Raw genomic sequence first — 23,259 nt, forward strand, 5'->3', positions numbered from 1 at the left:
TTCATGTCGCATTACATTCATCCCCCACCATCTGGCCTGCGAAATCCTACCAACTGTCCTGGCTTGACACAATTCACACCTCTTTAACCTGGGGTTACCCCATCTCTGGATCTGTAAAGATTTAATCACCTGCTAATGCTCGCATTCCAAGCATTGTCTGGCATCTTTGAATCTGTCTATATATATGTTTCTGGAACATACCCCTTCATTCACCTGAGGAAGGAGCAGCGCTCCGAAAGCTAGTGACATCGAAACAAACCTGTTGGACTTTAACCCGGTGTTGTAAGACTTCTTACTAGGAAGATTAGTTCCTTTTAACTTTGCAGTGCACCCAGAAATACATTCAGTGATGCATCGTTAAACCGGATGAAGCCTTTGAATGTCCTAAGTCAATTTTTAAACTTCGTCATATCTTTGCACAAACTCCTAATCCCTCCAAATTCTACCTTTGAAATTGAATTGAAGTTATTATGCGGTGTGCACCACACCAATTTTTTGTAATTGTTGATGGAAAATGCAGAAGTAAAATTATTATTAGATAGCCCTGTTGAAATTGGATATTACAAAGCATCAGAACGACTTCTGGCCTGATTTTCTCCACTCCCCACACTGGCAGTCATTTCATTATTCCCTCTGTCTCCATTTAGAACTCTCCTCTGAGTAATTGTGAGCTCACATGTTTGGAAATTAGTGAATTTTTGTAAAATCTTTTGAGTTTAACAAGTTACGAACTATGATTGCTCACTTACATCTGACAAAATTTACTACATTTATTTATTAACTCCTAAATTAACAATATAAGAAAACCATTTGACAGCTATCAAAATAAATGAATAGTTACGTTAGTTTATAAAAAAAAATCATCTTTATATTATTTGCAATATTATCAACACATATATAATCTGTACTTTCTCCCATTTTAGAATCTTATAGCTAGATTTGTGTCCTTGATTCCATACCTTCCAGATAGCCTAGGTTTCTCAGATTCCTGCAGTATTTGGCTGACATCACAGGCAAGTATAAAACTAGATATAAATGTCACATATTTTAAGAGGAAAGACATACTTCTCATAACTGTTACTTAATATTTAACATATGAGTAGTATGGTATGAAACGAATGAGGTTTTCAAATATAACTCTATACACATGCTGTATTATATATATGTTTGTTATTTGTTCCTGGTCAATTATTCTTCTCGTACAATCGATCAATATCCAAAAGTGTGGGATTTCTAAGTGTTATTAACTTGCACATTAGTAATAGCTATGAGCATGTTTAGTTCAAGCATGCCAAATGACAGCTTCAATTCTTTTGTTTTCCTTCAGCAATTTCTCAATCTGATACTTGGAGGTAAAGAGGACCATGCAATCCTTCTTTGCAATTATTTGTTGTACATGAAGGAGAATGCTTTTGTACTCTTAGGAACCTCAATTCTTGAAGTAAGTATGGTCATTATAAAGATTTATTTTGCTTCTCAATTTCTAATTCATCTGCCTGTTGACAACATGAAAGGTGGGGAAAAGTGAGGGCAAAGACAAATAGAAATAAATGCAGAAACAAGTTTATTTTCACATTCTGGTCTGAATTTTACAGAGTGCCATGGTCCCATCCCCCCAGACAAAAAGTTGGGGAGAGCCCATCCATGATCTCAGTGACCTCCATGCAGTAAATTAATTCTGGTAGAAACCTGCCTCAGGAGTAATACCTGCCTTTCAGAGCTGCTGGCCAATCTGATTGGCTGGTGACTCTGTAGTCCCAGCAATGCCACCAAGAATGGTGGTCACTGCTGTTACAAGCAGTTCAGGTAAATCTGGGGTTGGGATATTGGTGAGGATCATGAGGGGTCTGGATTCAAGAAGCCAGTAGAGTGCCAAAGTTGGGAGAAGATCTGGGAAGGGAGTTCTGATAGATCGAGTGAGCTCCCAAGCCTTGACTTGACAGCTGATCACACAGCTAAAACTGCTGGGCTTCCAGCGTGGCCCCCCTCCTTCCTCCCTGGCTAAAATACTGGAGGTGGCAGGATGAGGCTGTTAAATGGCCATTAATTGGCCACTTAAGGGCTTTAAAAGACTCAAGGGAAGGAGGTCTACTCAATGCCATCCCCACCCTTGTAAAATTTCAGACAGGTCAGCAGTGAGCAAGTAGGCAATGGGAAGACAGCCACTTGATTTTATAGTGGTCTCTGTCTTCAAATCTGCCCATGGGGGAGGATAAAATCCAGCCCATTTAATCCACTCCTTTAAAATATACATGTTGAAAGAAAACAAAACCATATTCAAGCAAGAGCTGCTGTAAGAGTGCAGGGATGGAGAAAAGCTGATTGGGGATGAGGAGGTTTTGGATCTCTCATCTCCCTCGAGTGGGGATGAGTGGGAGAAGGCAAAGCAGCAAAATGATTTAAGAGGAAGAAAACGGAAGAGAAGTGAAGGAAGCATAAAGAGCAACATGAGAGACTATATTACCAGATATACTGCGTGTGCATTGTTACAAGAGTTCACTGGGTAATATACTAAAAATCTGGGTGCACTTTTTATCACCAAAATTTTTCTTCCTTTTGTCAAATTTTAATTATGAGTGCAATTTTCTGCTCCCGCTAGTGCCAGGAATCATGGCGTTCAGGGGAACGTTTGAAGCAATGGGAAAAGTCAGTTTTCCATCATCGGGAAATTTGGAATTTTGTTCTGCTGACTTTGATGGCAGGTTAAAAGCAGCTCAACATTCCTATTGATCGATGTTGGGAACTCATGAATGCTCATTAAAAGCCTAACTTGGTGGAAACACATTCCCTCTCCAAATCAATAACTTAACCCTGTCGGTCAATAATTGGAATGGTCTGTTTCATGACTGTACATGACTGGCATGTACCAGATGAGTTTTACTTCATCAATGACCTCGAGGTATGTAAATGCTGTTTTCACCTACCTTTAAAAGCATTGCAATTGAGATGCATCTATCACAGGCAGCTCCAAGGCTGGACTGGGGAGGCATGCTTATGGGCAAAGATAATGGGGGGGGGGGGGGGGAGATATCTAGGGAAGGTTTGGGTGGGGGTCTGTATTACAGCGGAAAGTGAGGAATGGTGTCCGGGGAAGGTTGGTGGGATTTGTTTGGGCAAGTTGACAGTGCGTAAGAGGGTGGGACCAACGGAGCTGACGGTGGGGTCCTGGGGGATGAACCCAGCGTATTGGTAGTGGAAGAAACAGTCATAACCAGAGGGGTACGTGGGATGTGATAGGGTGGCAGGTTCAAGGTGTGAGTCTGGCAGGTGAAGCTATCATCTGGTGGGTCATGGAGGGCACAAGAAAGGTGGCACAGATAACACGAGTGGGCAAGACCAAGGTGGGCATGGAGATGATAAAGGATGTGGGCTGTGAGGGAAGGAAAGGCATGTGCAGGTGGGTGGTTATAGGTCCAGGTAACGGGAGGTGGTATTGGGTTGGTCAATGTTGATGGATGGAAGTTGGTGGTTGACAGGTATGGTAGATGGTGGTGGGGCGTGTCTGAAAAGTAACTTACAGCAAAGCAACACATTCAATGTAACATTGAATTTGGAGGAATGTGTTTTCAGATGGGTGGAGTTCATGGTCGGCACAATTGGCCAACTAAAGGGACACACTAATAATCATGAGAAAACCCTATGAGAACCACGTATATTTGTGATGATCATTTTATGGTGAAGCCCACAAGTCGGCAGATTTGTTTCTATATCATAGGTTTCATAACCTCGAGATCACAACAAACTCTGGAGTCGCATTCAACCTGTGCTATTTGCCATTGGCTCCAGTCAGAGACAGGGATAAAGGGATGGGTAGCAGGGGTGGAGATGGGGGATGGGTAGGTGGATGCTTCCAGGCACGGCTGGTGGGAGGCAATCAACTTGTGACTCCAAACCTCTATCCTCCTGGGTGACTAGTCATGGCTGACAAGCGATCATGTGGCTGGTTTCCTATGCTGCCAAGGCAATGGTCACTCAATAGAGTTCCAACGGTGATGGAGACAAGGGGAAAAGTGTCCCCGTGAGGTTTCCTGCACCTAGCTCTCATCACCCTGGTCAAAGAGCACTGAGCTGAATAATACACTCCATAAATGGGAGCGTTACATGCACTCGCAGATGTTTTATCTGGTGCAATGACATCAGGTCGCATTCAGGATGCCATCACACCAGTTCCGGATAAGACAGTTGGCGGACTAGGCTAAAAATCAGGAGCCTGCCCGCATTATTCAAATATCATTAACTTGGGTATTTAAGCTAATCAATTAGGCAATTGGACGGGATAATACGTTGTGCTCAGAGTGTCTGTTTCATGCTAAGTGGGTTTCCCATTGTTTTATTTGGCAGCTTGTTCGAGTGAGTTTCAGCTGGAAGTGCTTCATGCAAGAAGCAGAATTTGCATTTCTATCTGACTTTGGATAAAGTTTGCATCAATGGCAGATTGATGAAGGAAATGTTGCCGCTATCAGAAATGCTTTCAGATATTTTGTGCCGGTGGCGGCTATGGAGGAGTAAGTCGCACATTTGGTAGCTCCTGCTCTGGTCGGACTTTTGGACCTTTCCCCCGGACCTTTTTCCGGTTTTAAACGGAAAATTTGTAGGTTGAGACAACTGGGCACTGTTGCCTCACATTGGTTTATGGAAAAAAGGATTAGAAGTGGCAGAAACAAGAAGCCTTGATCGCCGAGAGAGCAGACTGGATGCCCAGGACCGGGCGATTCAGAAGGTGGAGAAGGCGCTGCTGGAACAATAGGAGCACCAAACAGCAGTGGAGCTGGAGGTGGGGATGCATCGGGAACAGCAGAAAAGGCTCCTGGGGAAGGTGGAGGACCTTGAGAACCGGTCCCGCCGGCAGAACCTAAGAATTGTCGGGGTCCCGGATGGATCTGAGGGAGCAGATGCTGGAGCATACGTGGCGGGTATGTTCGAAAAGTGGCTGGGGAGGGGGCATTCCCCCGACCGCTGGAGGTGGAAAGGGCGTACCGGGCGCATGCCAGGAAGCCACGGGTGGGGGACCTCCGAGGGCGATGGTGGTGAAATTCCACAGGTTCCTGGACAAGGAATGTATTCTTCGGTGGGCCAAGCGACGCGGAGTTGCAAGTGGGATAACAGCATCCTGCGGGTGTACCAGGACCTGAGCGTGGAGGTCATTATTTTGAGTCGCCCGATGAGGCACTGGACTTTGCAAAAAGAAAAGGACTGGTGGGAGTTTGAGAGCTTTTGGACTCTGACAATATGTTGGCCTATATTGGGCCCTTTTTCCTTTTCTGTTTTTCTCTGGGGGTTTTTGTTTGTTTTTCTTTCCTCCCCCTTGGTTTTTTGGTGGGGTCTGGGTTTTTTTTTCTCTGTTGTTAAATTCACTATGCCTTTTCGTATTGTTTTGTGTCAGTCTTTTTTGGAGCTCTGTTTAGGGGAAAAGGAAAGAGAGGGGGTGCAGACGATAGTCCGTTTCGTTTTTGGTTCTTTTTCGGGGTAGATGTTGGCAATGTTCCTTTTGTATTTTATCTTGTGTGTTTTTACTGATGTGCACTTTGGTGGGATGGAGACATGCTTGTCTGGGTTTCGGTGGGTGGTGCTTTTGTTTTTTGTGTTTTTCTGCTGTGGGGTGTTTGTTTGGGGATTGTTGGATGAGGGAATTTGTTTACATGGGTAGGGAGAGGGGAGTGAGGGAACAATGGGTGGGAGACCATTAGCGCCAGAGGCGGAGGTCACCAAGCTAGCTGGGTGAGCTAGCTCACGGAAGCACAGTTGGGGGGGTGTATATGCTTAGTTTAATAGCTGGGTTGGGATTTAGAATAGTGTTGCTGGGGGGGTGGGGTGAGAGGTGGGGGATGGGTTCTGCTGACGTGGGAGGGACTTCGATGGAAGGTCACTGAGGGGGTTGGGGCCGCCGCGGGGCGGGCCGGAAGAGGTACGGTGCATGGGCTGGATGCAGGCCCAAGAAAAGGGATGGCTGACCGGTGGGGGGGTGGGGGGGAGGGAGGGGGGGGGCATTTTACCCCCCAACTGGGCTGGTCACCTGGAATGTATGGGGGCTAAATGGACTGATAAAGAGGGCACGTTTGTTTGTGCACCTGAGGAGACTGAAGGCGGATATGGAGATGCTGCAGGAGACACATCTTAAAATAGTGGACCAGGCCAGGTTGAGGAAAGGTTAGTCAGGTTTTCCACTCGGGCCTGGATTCAACAAGTGGGGCTGCGATTTTGATCAACAAGCGGGTCGCATTTGAGGTGGGGAGGATAGTCTCGGGTGTGGGAGATCGATATATCATGGTTAGTGGCAAGCTGCAGGGTATGAAAGTAGTGCTGGTCAACGTATATGCGCCAAATTGGGACGATGGGGATTTTATAAAGAGGGTGCTGGGGAAGATTCCGGACCTGGATTCGCACAGGCTGATTATGGGTGGAGATTTCAACACGGTTATTGATCCAGGCCCGAACCGATCATGCTCGAGAATGGGAAAGGTGCCTGCAATGGCAAAGGAGCTGAAAGGGTTCATGGAGCAGATTGGGGGGTGGATCCATGGAGATTTAGGCAGCCGAGGGCCAAGGAATTTTCTTTTTTCCCCCACGTACACAAGGTGTATTCCCGGATAGATTTCTTTGTTGTGGGCAGGGCCCTGTTGGCGGGGGTGGTCCACATGGGGTATTCGGCGATTACGATCTCGGACCATGCTCCGCACTGGATGGACCTGCAGGTCAGTATGGATCGCAAACAGCACCCACAATGGAGGTTGGATGTGGGGCTGTTGGCGGACAAAGCGGTGTGCGAGAGGTTGAGGAAGTGCATGCTGAACTACCTGCAGGTAAAAGATACGGGGGAGGTCTCAGCAGCGGTGGTCTGGGAAGTGCTGAAGGTAGGGGCGAGAGGAGAGCTGATCTCGATCCGGGCTCACAGAGACAGGACGGATAGGGCAGAAACGGACCGACTGGTAAAAGGGATTCTACGAGTGGATAGAAGGTATGCGGAGGCTCCAGAGGCAGGGCTGTTAAGGGAACGCCGGAGGCTGCAGGTGGAATTTGGGTTATTAACCACCGGGAGGGCAGTGGAACAGCTCAGAAAGGTGAAGGGGGCGATCTACGAGCACGGGGAGAAGGCCAGTAGGATGCTTGCACAGCAGCTCAGAAAGAGGGAGGCAGCTAGGGAAATAGGGAAAGTTAGTGACGGGGATGAGAACTTAGTTGGGGACTCGACGGGGGTGAGCAAGACTTTCGGGACTTTTATAGTAGGTTGTACAGGTCGGAACCCCCTGGGGGGCCGGAGGGGATGAGGCACTTTTTGGATGGGCTGACTTTCCCGAAGGTGGATGGGGAGCTGGTAGAAGGGCTGGGGGCCCTGATCGGGCTGGAGGAGACAGAGGAGGGTTTGAAGGCCATGCAGTCGGGTAAGGCCTCGGGACCGGACAGGTACCCAGTCTAGTTCTATAAAAAGTTCTCCGGAATATTGGGGCCGGTGCTGTTGAAGATCTTTAACGAGGCCAAGGAAAGAGGGGGTCTACCCCAGACGATGTCACAGGCCATGATCTCGCTCATTCTGAAAAGGGACAAGGACCCAGAGCTGTGTGGTTCTTATAGGCCAATATCCTTGCTGAACGTGGATGCCAAACCTCTGGCCAAAATTCTGGCCTCTAGGATTGAGGACTGTGTACCGGACATTATAGGGGAGGACCGGACAGGATTCGTTAAGGGTAGGCCAATGTAAAAAGGTTGCTAAACGTGATCATGATGCCCCCGGAAGGTAGGGAAGTTGAAGTGGTGGTTGCGATGGACGCGGAAAAAGCCTTCGACTGGGTCGAGTGGGATTACGTATTGGGAGGTGCTAGAGCGGTTCGGGTTTGGAAGGGACTTTGTTGACTGGGCTAGGTCGCTGTACCGGGCTCCGGTGGCTAGTGTACGGACAAACAGGACGACTTCGGACTATTTCAGGCTACACCGGGGGACGAGACAGGGATGTCCCTTCTCCCCACTGATGTTTGTGCTGGCGATAGAGCCGCTGGCAAGGGGTTGGAAGGGGTTGGTCCGGGGGGGTGGGGTGGGGTGGGCGGGGGGGTGGGGGGGGGGTGGGTGGGGGGGGGCTGGAGCACAGAGTCTCGCTGTATGCGAATGACTTACTGTTGTATGTCTCAGACCCAATGGAGGGGATGGAGGAAATTATGGGAATCTTAGGGGAATTCGGCCGGTTTTCGGGGTACAAGCTTAATATGGGGAAGAGCGAGTTGTTTGTGGTTCAGGCGAGAGGCCAGGAGAGGCGACTGGGGGAACTGCCGTTTAGAATGATAGGGGACAGTTTTAGGTACTTGGGTATCCAGGTGGCGAGGGATTGGGACAGGCTATATAAATCGAACTTGGCCCGGCTGGTGGACCAGATGAAGGAGGATTTCTGGAGATGGGATGCGCTCCCGTTGTCTCTGGCTGGTAGGGTGCAGTCGGTAAAAATGACGGTCCTCCCGAGGTTCCTATTCGTTTTCCAGGGCCTCCCCATCTTCATCCCGCGGTCCTTTTTTAAGCGAATCAATAAGATTATCGTGGGCTTGGGGGGGGGGTGGGGGATGCCCTTGCAGGTGAAGAGGGCAATGCTCGAGCGGAGTCGGGGGGATGGAGGGCTGGCGCTGTCAAATTTCAGCAATTACTACTGGGCGGCTCTTTGTGGGGTGTGAGCTGACGTGGGTGCACATGGAGGCGGCTTCGTGTAAGGGCACAGGTTTGGGGGCATTGGTGACGGCGCCCTTGCCATACCTGCCGGCGCGGTCCTCCACAAGTCCAGTGGTGGTGGCGGCTCTGAATGTCTGGGGGCAGTGGAGGAGGCATGTGGGAGCAGAGGGGGCATCGATGTGGTCCCCAATTTGCGATAACCATCGGTTTGCCCCGGGGAGGATGGACAGGGGGTTCCGAATTTGGCGGAGAGCGGGGATTGAGAGGATGGGGGACTTGTTCTTGGAAGGAATCTTCCCGAGTATGAGGGCGCTGGAGGAGAAGTTTGCATTGTCCGGGGGAAATTAATTCCGATATTTACAGGTACGGGACTTTTTGCGGAAGCAGGTACCAACCTTCCCAGTCCTGCCGCTAAGGGGGATTCAGGATAGGGTGGTTTCTACAGGCTGGATAGGAGAGGGGAGCGTCTCGGGCATATATAACGAGCTTATGGGTTTGGAGGAGACGCAGACCGAGGAGCTGAAGCGAAAGTGGGAGGAGGAGCTGGGGGGAGAGATAGAGAAGGGCCTAGGAAGCGTTAGGAAGGGTCAGTGCTACCGCAACATGTGCCAGGCTCAGCCTGATCCAATTTAAGGTTGTTCACCGGGCTCACATGATAGTGGCCTGGATGAGCAGATTCTTTGGGGTGGAGGACAGGTGTGCGAAGTGCGCGGGAGGGCCAGCGAATCATGTCCATATGTTCTGAGTATTCCCAAAACTGAGGGGATTTTGACAGGCGTTTGCTGACGCCATGTCCACAGTATTAAATATGAGAGTGGCAATGAGTCCGGAGGTGGCGATTTTTGGGGTATCGCAGGACCCGGGAATCCAGGAGGAGAGAGAGGCGGATGTTCTGGGCTTTGCTTCCCTGGTAGCCCGGAGGCGTATATTGCTGGCATGGAGGGACTCGAAGCCCCTGAAATCGGAGACCTGGCTTTCTGACATGGCAGGCTTCCTCTGCCTGGAGAAAATTAAGTTTGCCATGAGTGGGTCTCTGCTGGGGTTCGCCCAGAGGTGGCAACCATTCTTCGACTTCCTCCCAGAGAACTATTCGTCAGCAGAAAGGGGGGTGGGGGGAGGGTGGGGGTTAGGTTAGCGTAGGTTGGGGGGGTAAGTAATGGCACGACCTGTGAGAGAGGGAGGTGGAATTTGCACTATGTTTATATTTTTCTTGTTATGTATATTGTTGATTTTGTTGCTGTTGAAATGCCAAAGAAATACCTCAATAAAATGTTTATTAAAAAAAAAGAAATGCTTTCAGATGATGGTTTCAACAGTTTGTTTCAGCTCTTGCCCTGACATGCTAATTACTGCCAGCATGCTTGTGGTAAACCACTGTATTTTATTGTATTGTTACATGCCTGGGCTTGTCTCTGCTGGCTCTGCCTGTGGCTCTTCCCCTCGGGCTCATGTACAAAGGTGGCTGGTCTCCGCTTCTGATCCAGTTCGGGATCAGAGGCCAGGAAGCTTTCTGTTTAGTGTATTAAAGCCTCAGTTACGTTCACCACTCGTCGTGTGTTCATTGATGCCATATCAATTTAATACACTAGACATCTAATATGAATTCATCACTCAAGCCTGATCGCCTGGAGCTGGTCCCACAGGCAGCCGACGCCACTGCAACTTTCGAGCACTGGCTAAGCTGCTTCGAAGCGTACCACGGATCCTTCGCCGAAGACATCACCGACCTCCAAAAGAAGCATATCCTCCACGCAAGTCTTTCTTCTCATCAGGGACGCCACCTCGTATACGGAGGTGATAATGCTGCTGAAGGGACACTATGTTAAGTCTGTGAATGAGGTGTACGCTAGGCAACTTCTTGCCACGAGATGACAATGCCCTGGGGAGTCAATAGCAGAATTCCTGCGTGCCTTGCGGGTACTCTGCCGGAGCTGTGACTATCAGGCGGTATCGGCTACCCAACACGCGGAGCTGTTTATCAGGGACACTTATGTCGCGGGCATGAAATCATGCCACATCCACCAGCGATTGCTAGAAGGCGGTACACTCAGCCTCCCAGAGACAGTGCAACTCTCAAACTCGCTGGAGGTGGCCTACCAGAACATGGAGGCGGCCTACACCTCCAACCGCGTGGCACCCTCATGGACCTTGTGGGTGACGCCATCATCTGACCCAGGTGCGGCGCAAGCTTGTGCCGCGCAGCAGCCCACCAACGCCGGTAGCCCCAAGTGCTACTTTTGCAGCCAGGGTAATCATCCCCGACAACATGGCCCTGCACGGAATACGACTTGCAACGGGTGTGGGAGGAAGGGCCACTTTGCGAAAGTCTGCCAGGCCCGATCCCTCCCTAAAGCTTCTAGGCCCAGCAGCGCTGCCTGCTGCCTGTCGGGACCGCCCCCAGCTGCTGCGCCACCCGCCATGTGCGACCCGTGGGTACCGCCATCTTCGGCGCCATCTTCGATTTCAGCCGCCACGTGCGACCCATGGGGCCGCCATCTTTAACGCCATTTTGTACTTCACCCGCCACGCGCGATCCATGGGGGCTGCCATCTTTGACAACATCCCCGATGCCACCCGCCACGCCAACCCATGGGGGCTGCCAACTTGGGACCACCCTGCTCACCCGATGGTACGCTGGCAGCCGCTACCTCCGACCGGCCTACCCATCACCTTCCGAAGCTCGCTTGCATCACGCTCGACCAGTCCTGGCCTCATCACCTCACAAAATCGACGATGACCGTCCGGATCAACGGAAACGAGACGGCCTGCCTTTTCGACTCTGGGAGCACAGACAGCTTCATACACCCAGATACGGTAGGGCGCTGCTCCCTCCCAATCTTACCCGCGACCCAGAAAATCACCCTGGCTTCCGGATCACCTTTAGAGCCTCCCAGACAACTGCCTTCGACACCTCACCTGTACAGTTGAAACCTACATATTCCTCAATTACCTTTTCAATTTTGTCACAGAACCCTTGGTCCCCCAACAGTCCCACATCTAATTTCCGCCCGGCCTCTGCACTACCCCCTTCTCCACTACTATATCCACCCAATGCGGAGCATGATCTGACACTGCAATTGCCGAGTATTCCGACCCCTTAACCCCAGCCAGCAAAGCCTTCCCCACCACGAAAAAGTCGATCCGTGAGTATACCTTATGGACTGCTGAGAAAAACGAGTACTCCCGTTCCCTCGGGTGAAGAAACCTCCAAAGGTCCACCCCTCCCATTGCCAACAGCGTGACCTGTCCAACCTTGGCTCCTGCACCAAGTTCCAGTCCCCCTCAACTATCAGTTTGTGTGTGTCCAAGTCGGCGATGGCCCCAAACACCTTCTTTGCGAATCCCACATCGTCCCATTTGGGATGGTATACACTTAACAGCGCCACTAACCTCCCCACCAGCGTCCCTGTCACAATCACATATCTATCCCCCCTGATCTGCCACCACATTCTCCATCTGGAAACGTACTCTTTTGCTAACCATTACCGCTACCCCTCGAGCCCTTCCGTCAAATCCAGAGTGAAACACCTGACTAACCCAGCCCTTTTTAAGTCTCACCTGGTCCTTCACCCTCAAGTGAGTCTCCCGCAGCATTACTACATCGGCTTTCAAACTTTTAAGATGTGCAAGCACTCTTGACCTCTTGACCGGACCTCCTAACCCCCTCACGTTCCACGTGACTATCCTAACTGGGGGTCTCTCACCCCCCCCCCCCTTCTTATCCACCATCATCATACCGCCGGGCCCTGCCCCATGAGCCTGACCCGCCCCTATCCATTATTAACATCGAACCCCTTCCCCCCCCTCCCAAAACCCCCCCTACATTGCCTCTCGAAAAAACATCTCCCAGCATCGATCCCTTCCCCCGCCTTGCTCGCCTCGTAGGCGCATCGAAACCTGCTAACCAGGCTCCAATGTCCGCAGCCCTCCTCTCACCTCTCACTTCACCTCCGTTCATTAGCCGACTTTAGTTAGTTAGCACGGGTGGCTTCCCCCGGCAAGGAATACCATCTCCTCCCACCCAGTCCCAGAGAAAAAAAAACATAAACAATAATCCAACCCATACAATTCACTAAAATAAGATATAACCATCGCAACAGAGTGCCAATCAACCCAATCAATAACTTGAACTCTGTAACAATGTGAAGTGAAGTAAATTACAATGCATGTCAATATAAAGAAAGTTATAGCATTTATACATTTTCCAGCTCCCCAATCACAGTCCACAGTCTCTCTTCCAGCTCCGCTCCTCACGTCTGTTCCAAGCCTTCTGCCCTCACGAACGCCTCAGCCGTCACCGCTGTCTCGAAATAAAAGTCTTTGGCATCATACGTCACCCTCAGCTTCGCTGGGTATACCATACCCAATCGCACCCTTTTTGTACAGTGCCGCCTTCACTCGTCCGAACGCCGCTCGTCTTTTTGCCAACTCCACCGTCAAGTCCTGGTAGACCCAAACTATAGCACTATCCCACTGCACCTCGTGCTTCTGCTTCGCCCAGCTTAACACCTTCTCCTTCATGCAGTACTTATGGAAGCAGATAATTACTGCTCTTGGCGGCTCATTCACTTTGGGCTTCGGCCTTAATGACGGATGAGCTCGGTGCAGCTCGTACCGGGAGGGGTTCTCACCCTCCCCCATCAACTCCACCAACCTCTTCGCGAAGCACTCTGTTGGCCTTGGGCCCTCTGTCCCTTCGGGCAAACCCATAATTCTCAGATTGTGCCGCCTCGAACGGTTCTCCAAATACTCAAGCTTTGCTCGGAGTCCTCTGTTGACCTCCACCACCCTCCGCAGCTCGACCCCATCGTGGTGAACTGGTTGCTGTGCTGCGACACGGCCTCCTCCACTTCCTTCTCTGCTCTCTCACCTCGGCCGATGTCTTTGCCACAGCTACCCTCACCGGGGCGATTGCCTCCTCCATCAATGACTTCAATGCAACCGTCATCTCCTTCCTGAAAGCCTCCATGTGCCTCGCAAACTGCTTTTCCAGCTCCACAGCAATCACCTCGGTTATCTTCTCCACCATAAGCAGTGCGGCCCCACCATGCAGTCCGGCATCCGCCATCTTGTCAGCGCTTTTGCTGGTCCTCTCATTCAACAGCGAGCCCGCGTTTCCTCCCTTCTTCAACGCTGTTTTTCACATCCTTTAATGACTTATTATTTTTCCTTTTTTCCCCCTTCTTCCTTCTTCAATCCTTTTTTAAATAAAAAAGACAAAAAATTCTTCCTTCAATAGAAAAAAAAAATTCACAAAGTTTCTTTAAAACTTCATCCTCTTCTTTTTTGTATTCCTCAAGAATTCCCCTGGGACCGGACTTCAGTCTTCTGTTGCTCTCATTGGTTGGCTCTAAATATGGCGGTCAATATGGTCGCCTTCCTTAATTCTAATTACGTTTGCTCTAGAGTCGCCAGGTATCTTTCGATACCGCCACAAGGTTCAAAACCGAATACTGATCAAAGACTCGATATACCAGTTAGTTAGTTCAAAGTCAATGCTTATTTATTTATGATGTGGAGATGCCGGCGTTGGACTGGGGTGAGCACAGTAAGACTTCTTACAACACCAGGTTAAAGTCCATCGAAACAAACCTGTTGGACTTTAACCTGGTGTTGTAAGACTTCTTACTTATTTATTTACACATACAGTTAAATATACTCATGCACGAAACTATACAGGCTAAACTATCACTACTGCTAAAGCCTATACTTAGCTTCGGGCACCCAATCAGTCAGAGGAACAATGGCCGTTGTTCGGTTCTGAGGCTGCTGGGATCGAACTGGTACAGGGGAACAGCTAAGGTTGTCTGTCTGGTAGCGTGCATTGACCTTGGACTTACTTGCTTCTGGTGCAGCTGGTGGACGGGTCTCTCTGCTGTGAGAGCCAAGTCCAAGAGAACGATTCTCTCTTGGGGGTTCCTTCTTATACCAAAAGGGGTTTCGGCTCTTTTGGGCGGGCCTTGAACTTGGCCCCAATCAATTGGGCCGTTTCTTGATCATTCCTATTGATTTCATCCAATAAAGGGGTGGCTGCCTGATGGCTTGGCGTGTCCTAGGTGGCCGTTGACCTGCTTTGTTTTGGTCTCCTCTGGCGCCGGGGTGTATGCCTTAGTATCGGTTACTCAAATGTTACTCTTTTGTTCCTGGAGATGGGCCATTAGTATGCTAATGGGCCTATAGTTTTGGTCTTGTCTGGGAGCAGCGGCTCCAATATACAGACAAGCTCTGAACCAGCTTGTTTTCTCAGCATTGTCCATTTTCCCTGCAATCTTTGCAAAGTGTCCATTTTGTAATCGGGGCCATCCCAGATGGCTACACTCCCCCCTTGTGATCCTCAACGCAAAGCATGAAGGATCACATTACCGCATCATCTTCGTTCTCTGACCAAGCTGTGCACCCATAAGCACTTCACAGGCTCTTCACTGCTCTGTCCTATGAATTGCAACTTTACCTAAGTTATTTTATATACATACATCATTATAAAATTCTACGGGGCGCTATGACATTCAGGCATGCATTACAAAATAAGAAAACTGGAACCTCTAACTATCCTAAATAAACTATCCTCACTTAAACAATCAAAAATAATCTACAACATTTTAAACTGTACAAATAGCAGCAACACAAGTCTCTCTGGCTTGGCAGTCAAGCACAGAGGTTTACATTTCTTTATTAAACGATCAAAACATACACAAAAAAATGGATGCACTTTAATTCACTTAAAGGGGTTGGGGGGTTTGTTGGAGTCCGAAGATAGGGGATCTAAATGTGTACATGGAGTGCGGTTGCGGGAGGCTCTCCTCCGCCATTTTCTGAGTCTAAGTGTCTGCACGACACTGCAGAGTATCGTCAGTACTAAGAGTGCTTCTACGATGTAAGATAGTGAATACCAGATGATACACTTGTCACACCAGGTCGGGGTGTCGGTAACTGTCTCGGGGATAACTATATCGGGGTTAACTATCTTGGGGTACAGTGTATGGCAGGGGTGGGAATCATTCACGGCCTGTGTGGTAGAGTTAGGGGGGTAGCGTCCGCGCGCAACTGAAGGGAACCCGCTAAGATCCAAGTGAAAAACATGAAGGTTGTCTTCATCTTTCCTTTTGTCGATTTTATTCTTTTTCTTCCTCTGGGGTTCCTGAGGTTCTGGAGTTCTGTGGACACAAGCATAATATCTGTTATTATCTTGCTTAAGATCTCGTATATCTGTCTGTCTGTCCTTTGTTGCCAATTACCTATTATAATTGGTCACCATCTGTGACTCCCTCTTTTTTATTTTTTAACCTAATATTTGGACAAGACATCCGAGAAAATTACTGACACGGTGCGAGCCATCTCGCATCCTGTGCGATCTACCATCCTAGTGTTTAAGGATGTAAATAGCATACGGAAGCAACCTAAGGGTTACCAAAAACAAACAAAAAAGTTTCAAACTAAAAGTGCCAAAATGGGGTGTGTATGGTTAGCGGCGGGTAAGAATGGGTGGGATCCCCGGGTAGGACGGTGATCAGTGCCGTATGTGCTCTACCCGAGCGTAGCTGACCAGAAGGGGGTCCTCAGACAGGGCGGGGACCAGTGCCGTTTCTCCACTGCCTGAGCGACCGGCAAAAACGGGTAAGAATGTGGTGGTCGTGGGGGCTGCCTCTCGTGATTACCTTCAAATAGTTATGATTGGTTGTCTGCCGACAAACTAGTTCCTCTGAACGGTTGTCTGTTGGCAAACTTGTTCCATTAACTGCCAGTGGGCGTTAAAAGAGTGGTGGCGTGGGGCCATGAAAACGTTTAAATTCACAAACAACATTTAACATGTACATTACACGAACAAACATACGACAAACAAGGTGCAGGTTCCATCAGAAAGGACACCGTATCTCTCCATCGGTTCCTTTTTACCATCATGTGGACACCTCATTGCTCAGTAGCGAACAAGGTTGCAAAGGGATTTGTTTGGTGGGAGTCAGACTCTGTGCCATCATCTTCTCCCGGCTGTCATACTCTTGACTGGAGTAGTTTGGCTAAAGCTGCTTGGGGCGAATTGGGGTCCATCACATCATTCCAGGTGAGCCTGAACGAATTGTCTCGGTGCCAGATCGTGTGTCGAGGTTGGAGCTACTAGGTTTTAATCCATAATCGTCGGGTGGTGGTTCTGGGTCAGGAGCTTTGAAGTATGTGATTTCGAAGGGGTCACTGGAATCATACTCGGATTTGCTGAGAGTGGGGCCTGGTGCAGGGGTGTAATCATAACGTGGTGTGCTGTGGCTGTTGTCATTGTTATCGCTATCACTGTCGCTGTCGCTGCTGATTGAAGGAAGGGAGAGGGGGAGTCGTGCCTTTGGGGGTGGAGTTGAAGATGTGTCTGAGGACGGGCTGGACTGGCTGGGGGAGGGGATGCTGGAATGCGTCATCTGTGGGCGGGCCGTGCTCGTCTACTGCTGCGAGCGAGATGTGGTGTGCATGGTTGTTCTGCGGGCCATAAGCCTTAAGCTGGTTTATGTGAAACCACGCAGACTTGCCGTTGGAATATGTGATCTTGTATACCGAGGGGCTGACTTTGTCTGAAATAGAGTACGGTCCGGAAAATTTTGGGGAAAGGGGTTGTATAGAGAAAACATCACTTGCTGCCCTGCTACAAACTCGGTGGCGTGTACCGTTTTATTGAAACAAGCTTTGCTTTGTTCCTCCTGGTCCCAAGTCTCATAGCTGCTGCGAGCTGGGCTGCCTTTATATTCTCAATAAGCTGCTGCCAAATCCAGTCCTAATAAATACTCTGTCCCTTTCATGGGGCGTCCGGTCATGAGGGTGTGGGGGGTGTATCCTGTGGACGTGGATACCGTGTTTCGTAAGAACATTAAAGCAAATGGGGGAACTGAATCCCAGATGCTGTTGTTCTGTTGCACCATTTTCCTGAGAGTGGCTTTTAGAGTTCTGTTCATCCTCTCTACAATGCCGCTTGACTGGGGGTGGTATGCTATGTGAAACTTCTGCCTAATTCCGAAAATTGTGAGGACATTCTTCATTACTCGTCCTGTAAAATGGGAGCCTTGATCGGACTCTATACTGTGTGGGAGGCCCCATCTTGTGAAGATGTGCTGTGTTAGGATTTTAGCTGTTGTTTTGGCCGTATTTGTTCTGGATGGAAAAGCTTCCACCCATTTTGTGAAGATGTCGATGACCACCAACACATACTTAAACCCATTTCTGCAGGGAGGTAGGGGTCCTATGTAATCTATCTGCAAATTCATCCAGGGGCCATTAACGGGGCGGGTGTGACTAAGCTGAGCCTTTCTTGCATATCTGTTCGGGTTGTTCTGGGCACAGATCAAGCAATTTTCAATGTAATGGGTAACATCGGCTTTTAAATCAGGCCACCAGCAGAGAGGTCTGAGGTGGGTTAGGGTGGGTTCAATGCCCTGGTGTCCATGATTGTCATGGAACTGACAAATAATCTGATTCCTGTCCTGGCTCGGAATTACATAAATGCCGTCTTTCAAAATCACACCGTCGTGTGTGGTTATTGCATTCTTAAACTTATCATATGGGGCTGGGAAGGTTCCTTTTAAAACTTCCCTGAGCTTTTCATCTTCCTTTTGGGCTTTTGCTAGATACTGAATGTTGGTCTGTGAGACCTGAACCGCGTGTCTGGGGTGCTCTCGGAGGGGGTGTTCCAAAAGTAACCATGTCTGGAACCTGCCTTCGCTAGGGCATCTGCTTTAACGTTACCGGGATGAAAGAACGGTGATGACTGCGAAACTTAATGATACCATATTTCCTATCTTTAGATGCCTCTAGGATATGCGGAGTAATGGGGCTGAGGGTAGGGGCTTTCCGTCTGCGGAAACGAATCCTCTAGTTTCCCACAGGGGTAGGAATTCGGTCAAACTATTGCAGACATATAAACTGTCCGAATATATGTCTGCTGGGGTCGGAAACGAGTCAGGGTGATCAACAATGTAAGCTATGGATGCCAGTTCTGCCTGCGAGCCTAGATGTCCTGGCAACTTTAATGAAATCACTTCAAGGGCCCATCCCTGCTCGTCCTCTACATAAATGCCGCAACCGGTGATTCCATTCAAAACTGTGGAGGAGCCATCCACATAAATGTTCAGCGGTGCGCACGTGTCTGTGGGCTGAGGTCTCTGGGGTGTATTACCTGATTTCCTGGGAGCTGACTTAGGTATAAATGGGCCTGAATTATGATTTGTGGTGATGATCTCACACTCATGTGGAGTACCTGCATATTGCAAATTGTCGGCTAGGAAAGTGTGGGTCTTGGTTCTTTTAACTGTAATGTCCTGTCCCTGTAAAAGAAGGGTCTAACGGGTTGCGCGGATTTGGCTGACTGTGCCATCTTTAAGTCGACCGTCTAATAATAGCTGTGTTGGGGTGTGTTCAGTGAGAATGGTGATGCGGTTGAGTCCTGTAATGTAGGCGAAGTACTGTACTGCCCAAAAAACTGCGAGCAGGTGCCTTTCGCAGGCAGAAAATCCTTGCTCGACAGGATCTAACACGCGTGAGGTGTATGCCACGGGGCCTAACCGGTCATGGCGTTCCTGAGGAGCACAGCCGAAAGTGTTCGGTCGGTGCTTGCTACTTCGATTGCGTACGGAGAAACTGGATCTGGGACCTGTAATGCGGGGGCTGTGCTGAGGCTCTCTTTAAAGCATCCACGGCATCCATGTGCTGTGGAAGCCATTCCCAAGGTGCCTGTTTCTTGAGAAGGTCGGATAGGGGCGCTGCTTTTGTGGCGAAACCTTCGATATGGTTTCTGCAGTAGCTAACCAGTCCTAGAAATGACCGGAGGGCTGAGACATTATGGGGAAGAGGCAATTCGACGATCGAGTCAATTCTCTTTTGCTCGATCTCGCGTTTACCATGAGTGACTACTGTACCCAAGTAAATCACTTTTTCCTGCAAAATCTGGGCCTTCTTGGGGTTGACTTTACATCCAATCTGTTTTAGGAGTCTTAGGAGTTTGGCGAGAAGTGAAATATGCTCTCCCTTTGTGTCTGTCTGTAGTAGCAAGTCATCTACATACTGGACCAGACAATCGGGTCGGAATAATTTGCTAGTCCATTTGCCAGCTGTCGGCGGAAAATGGAGGGGGAGTTGTGGAAGGCACGTCCACGTGTATTGTTGTCCCTGGAATGTAAAGTTGAATTTGAATTGGCATGCTTTCTCCAATGGAATGGACCAAAAGCCGTTGCTAATGTCCAAAACCGAATTTTCTTTTGACTGAAATCCCTGTTTGAGCATGGTTTCGGGACTCGTGGCTATGGTGGGGGCTGCTACTGGGGTTACTTTGTTCAGTTCCCGGTAATCAATGGTCAGTCGCCATGATCCATCGGGTTTCCTGATGGGCCAAATTGGTGCGTTATTTGTGGAGGCTACTGATCGGAGTACGCCTTGATCAAGCATAAGAACATAAGAACTAGGAACAGGAGTAGGCCACCTGGCCCCTCAAGCCTGCTCCACCATTCAATGAGATCATAGCTAATCTTTGTGGACTCAGCTCCACTCTCCGGCCTGTACACCATATCCCCAAATCGCTTTATTCTTTAGAAAGGTATCTATCTTTTTTGTTTAAAGAAGGAGCCTCAACTGCTTCACTGGGCAAGGAATTCCAGAGATTCACAACCCTTTGGGTGAAGAAGTTCCTCCTAAACTCGGTCCTAAATCTACTTCCCCTTATTTTGAGGCTATGCCCCCTAGTTCTGCTTTCCCCGACCACTGGAAACAACCTGCCTACATCTATCCTATCTATTCCCTTCATAATTTTATATGTTTCAATAAGATCCCCCCAATGAGTACAGTCCCAGTCTACTCAACCTCTTGTCATAATCTAATCCCTTCAACTCTGGGATCAACCTAGTGAATCTCCTCTGCACTCCCTCCAGTGCCAATATGTCCTTTCTCAGGTAAGGAGACCAAAACTGAACACAATACTCCAGATGTGGCCTCACCAACACCTTATACAATTGCAGCATAACCTCCCTAGTCTTGAACTCCATCCCTCTAGCAATGAAAGACAAATCTCGATTAGCTTTCTTAATCACCTGTTGCACCTGCACACCTACTTTTTGCGACTCGTGCACCAGCACACCCAGGTCCCTCTGCACAGCATGAACCTGTGGGCAGCACGGTAGCATTGTGGATAGCACAATTGCTTCACAGCTCCAGGGTCCCAGGTTCGATTCCGGCTTGGGTCACTGTCTGTGCGGAGTCTGCACATCCTCCCCGTGTGTGCGTGGGTTTCCTCCGAGTGCTCCGGTTTCCTCCCACAGTCCAAAGATGTGCAGGTTAGGTGGATTGGCCATGCTAAATTGCCCTTAGTGTCCAAAATTGCCCTTAGTGTTGGGTAGGGTTACTGGGTTACGGGGATAGGGTGGAGGTGTTGACCTTGGGTGGGGTGCTCTTTCCAAGGGCCGGTGCAGACTCGATGGGCCAAATGGCCTCCTTCTGCACTGTAAATTCTATGAAATGTTTTAACATCTTACCGTTTAAATAAAATTCCATTCTGCTGTTATTCCTCCCAAAATGGATAGCCTCACACTTGGCAACATTGAATTCCATCTGCCAGACCCTAGCGTATTCACCTAACCTATCCAAATCCTTCTGCTGACTTCCGGTATCCTCTGCACTTTTTGCTTTACCACTCATCTTAGTGTCGTCTGCAAACTTTGACACATTGCACTTGGTCCCCAACTCCAAATCATCTATGTAAATTGTGAAAAACTGTGGGCCCAACATTGATCCTTGAGGGACCCCACTAGTTACAGGTTGCCAACCAGAGAAACACCCATTTATCCCCACTCTCTGCTTTCTGTTAGTTAACCAATCCTCTACCCATGCTACCACTTTACCCTCAATGCCATGCATCTTTAGTTTATGCAGCAACCTTTTGTGTGGCACCTTGTCAAAAGCTTTCTGGAAATCCAGATATACCACATCCATTGGCTCCCCGTTATCTACTGCACTGGTAACGTCCTCAAAAAATTCTACCAAATTAGTCAGACACGACCTACCCTTTATGAACCCATGCTGCGTCTGCCCAATGGGACAATTTCCCTCCAGGTGCCCAAGCAAACTCTCTATTACTTTGGAGATCTCTCCCTCTGCTTCTTGGGGAAAACCGTACTGCTTTTGGGGTCTGGGGTCGGGACCTGTAATGTTCACTAAGCCAGCTATCTTGCCACAGTCGTGCTTGTGCTTTGCAAATGCTGCTTTATGTTGCTGCAGGACTTCCCTAACTTCTTTATTCTCGGGGGTCGAACCAGAAGTCTCCTACTGTGCTGATTCTGTTTGCATACTCTCCAACTGTGAGCATGGCGGGGGCTCGTGCTGCCTTTGCTATTCTCCATACACATCTATTTACCGGATCAAATGAGAGGTTGTGGGAGCTCATAAAGTCGATTCCTAGGATGTGTTCAGCTGTCTGGGGTAGATTGACCAAAACTATGGGGTGTTTAGTCGTAATGTTCCCTATTTGTATCGCTACAGGGGCTGTGATGTGTCCTTGTTGTAAATGACCTGTAAAGCCGCTGAGTGTGTTATGGTGTCTGTTGTGGGCCACGTGTCTCATTGAAACATCGTGGAGGAATTGAGCGTGGTGCGGGACCCTCATGTGTCTCAATGAAATTCTACGGGGTGTCTCTGGACTTTGCCTGCTACTACCGGTCTATCGGACTTGTCCCAAAGGGTGTTGCAAACCCAAGTTGGGGAGCCTGAACACCGTCAGTCGGTGCAGTTCATGTCTGCGTTCTCTGAACGGGCGCTAGCACTATGGATTGTCTGTGCCCTATTCTTATTTAGGGTGCCTGTCTGTTGGTTTCCCTGCTGCTTTTGGGGCGCGTTGCACTCTCGTGCATAGTGTCCTAATTGTCAACAATTGTAGCATTTCTGGGATTTAGGCTGCGGTGGGCTGTTCCTGCCCTCATTTACCCCTGCGGGGTTCTGGTGCATCCTAACTGGATGCATGTCTGCCTGCTCTTCCTCTGTTTTTGCAAATGCGGTTTTGCCTTGGACAGATTGTTCCCAAGTGCGGGACAATCTTTTCAAAACCCATTTCTCGTTGTGGGCCTCGTCTGAGGGGTCGTAATTTGCGCAAGCTCTCTGTCCTGCGTCTGTCGTGAGAGAGACCAGGATTTGAGTCCATTTGGCCATATTATCCGCGGACAAATGGGCGCGGGCTAACTCTCCAAATACTGCTGTGAAATGTATCCAACAAACTCTGTGGGGTGCTCGGTTTTCTTTTGCCTACACTTGCTTAGGCCTTCTACGGGGTCTCCTCTGTTATAGCCGATCGCATCCAGGATCGCTGTGTGCATTTCTTGGAGTGTGCCTCCACCTACATTCTGTGGGTCGGGAAGGGCTTCCACGACTGAAGGGTCGAGGCTTAAAATTGTGAGCTTCACTTGCTCCTTTTCGTCCAGGCCGTACATGGTAGCCTGCTGTTTAACTCTAGCGAAAAACTGGTGGGGGTCTGATGTGGGAAGGAACGGTGTAATTTTTCCACACGCGTCCCGTAATTGGGGTCACGGTTAATGGGTTAATGTGTTTTCTTCTGCTGCGGCCCTGCGGTGTGTGGTTACAGGGTTCATGGGGGTGTGTTCTGCC

The 23,259-nt window shown here is 49.2% G+C and overlaps 1 protein-coding gene across 1 annotated transcript in view; it reads left to right on the plus strand.

Annotated features, from left to right (window-relative positions):
• LOC140392301 (protein CC2D2B-like) overlaps window positions 1-23,259 on the plus strand; it is a 180,997-nt gene that overhangs the window by 57,750 nt on the left and 99,988 nt on the right. Inside the window, exons 9-10 of the mRNA XM_072477616.1 lie at window positions 924-1,013; window positions 1,328-1,441. Coding sequence (XP_072333717.1) covers window positions 924-1,013; window positions 1,328-1,441 — 204 coding nt within the window. The remainder of the gene's footprint in view (window positions 1-923; window positions 1,014-1,327; window positions 1,442-23,259) is intronic.

Source organism: Scyliorhinus torazame, chromosome 16 (assembly GCF_047496885.1).
Source record: "Scyliorhinus torazame isolate Kashiwa2021f chromosome 16, sScyTor2.1, whole genome shotgun sequence".
Classification (NCBI taxonomy): domain Eukaryota; kingdom Metazoa; phylum Chordata; class Chondrichthyes; order Carcharhiniformes; family Scyliorhinidae; genus Scyliorhinus; species Scyliorhinus torazame.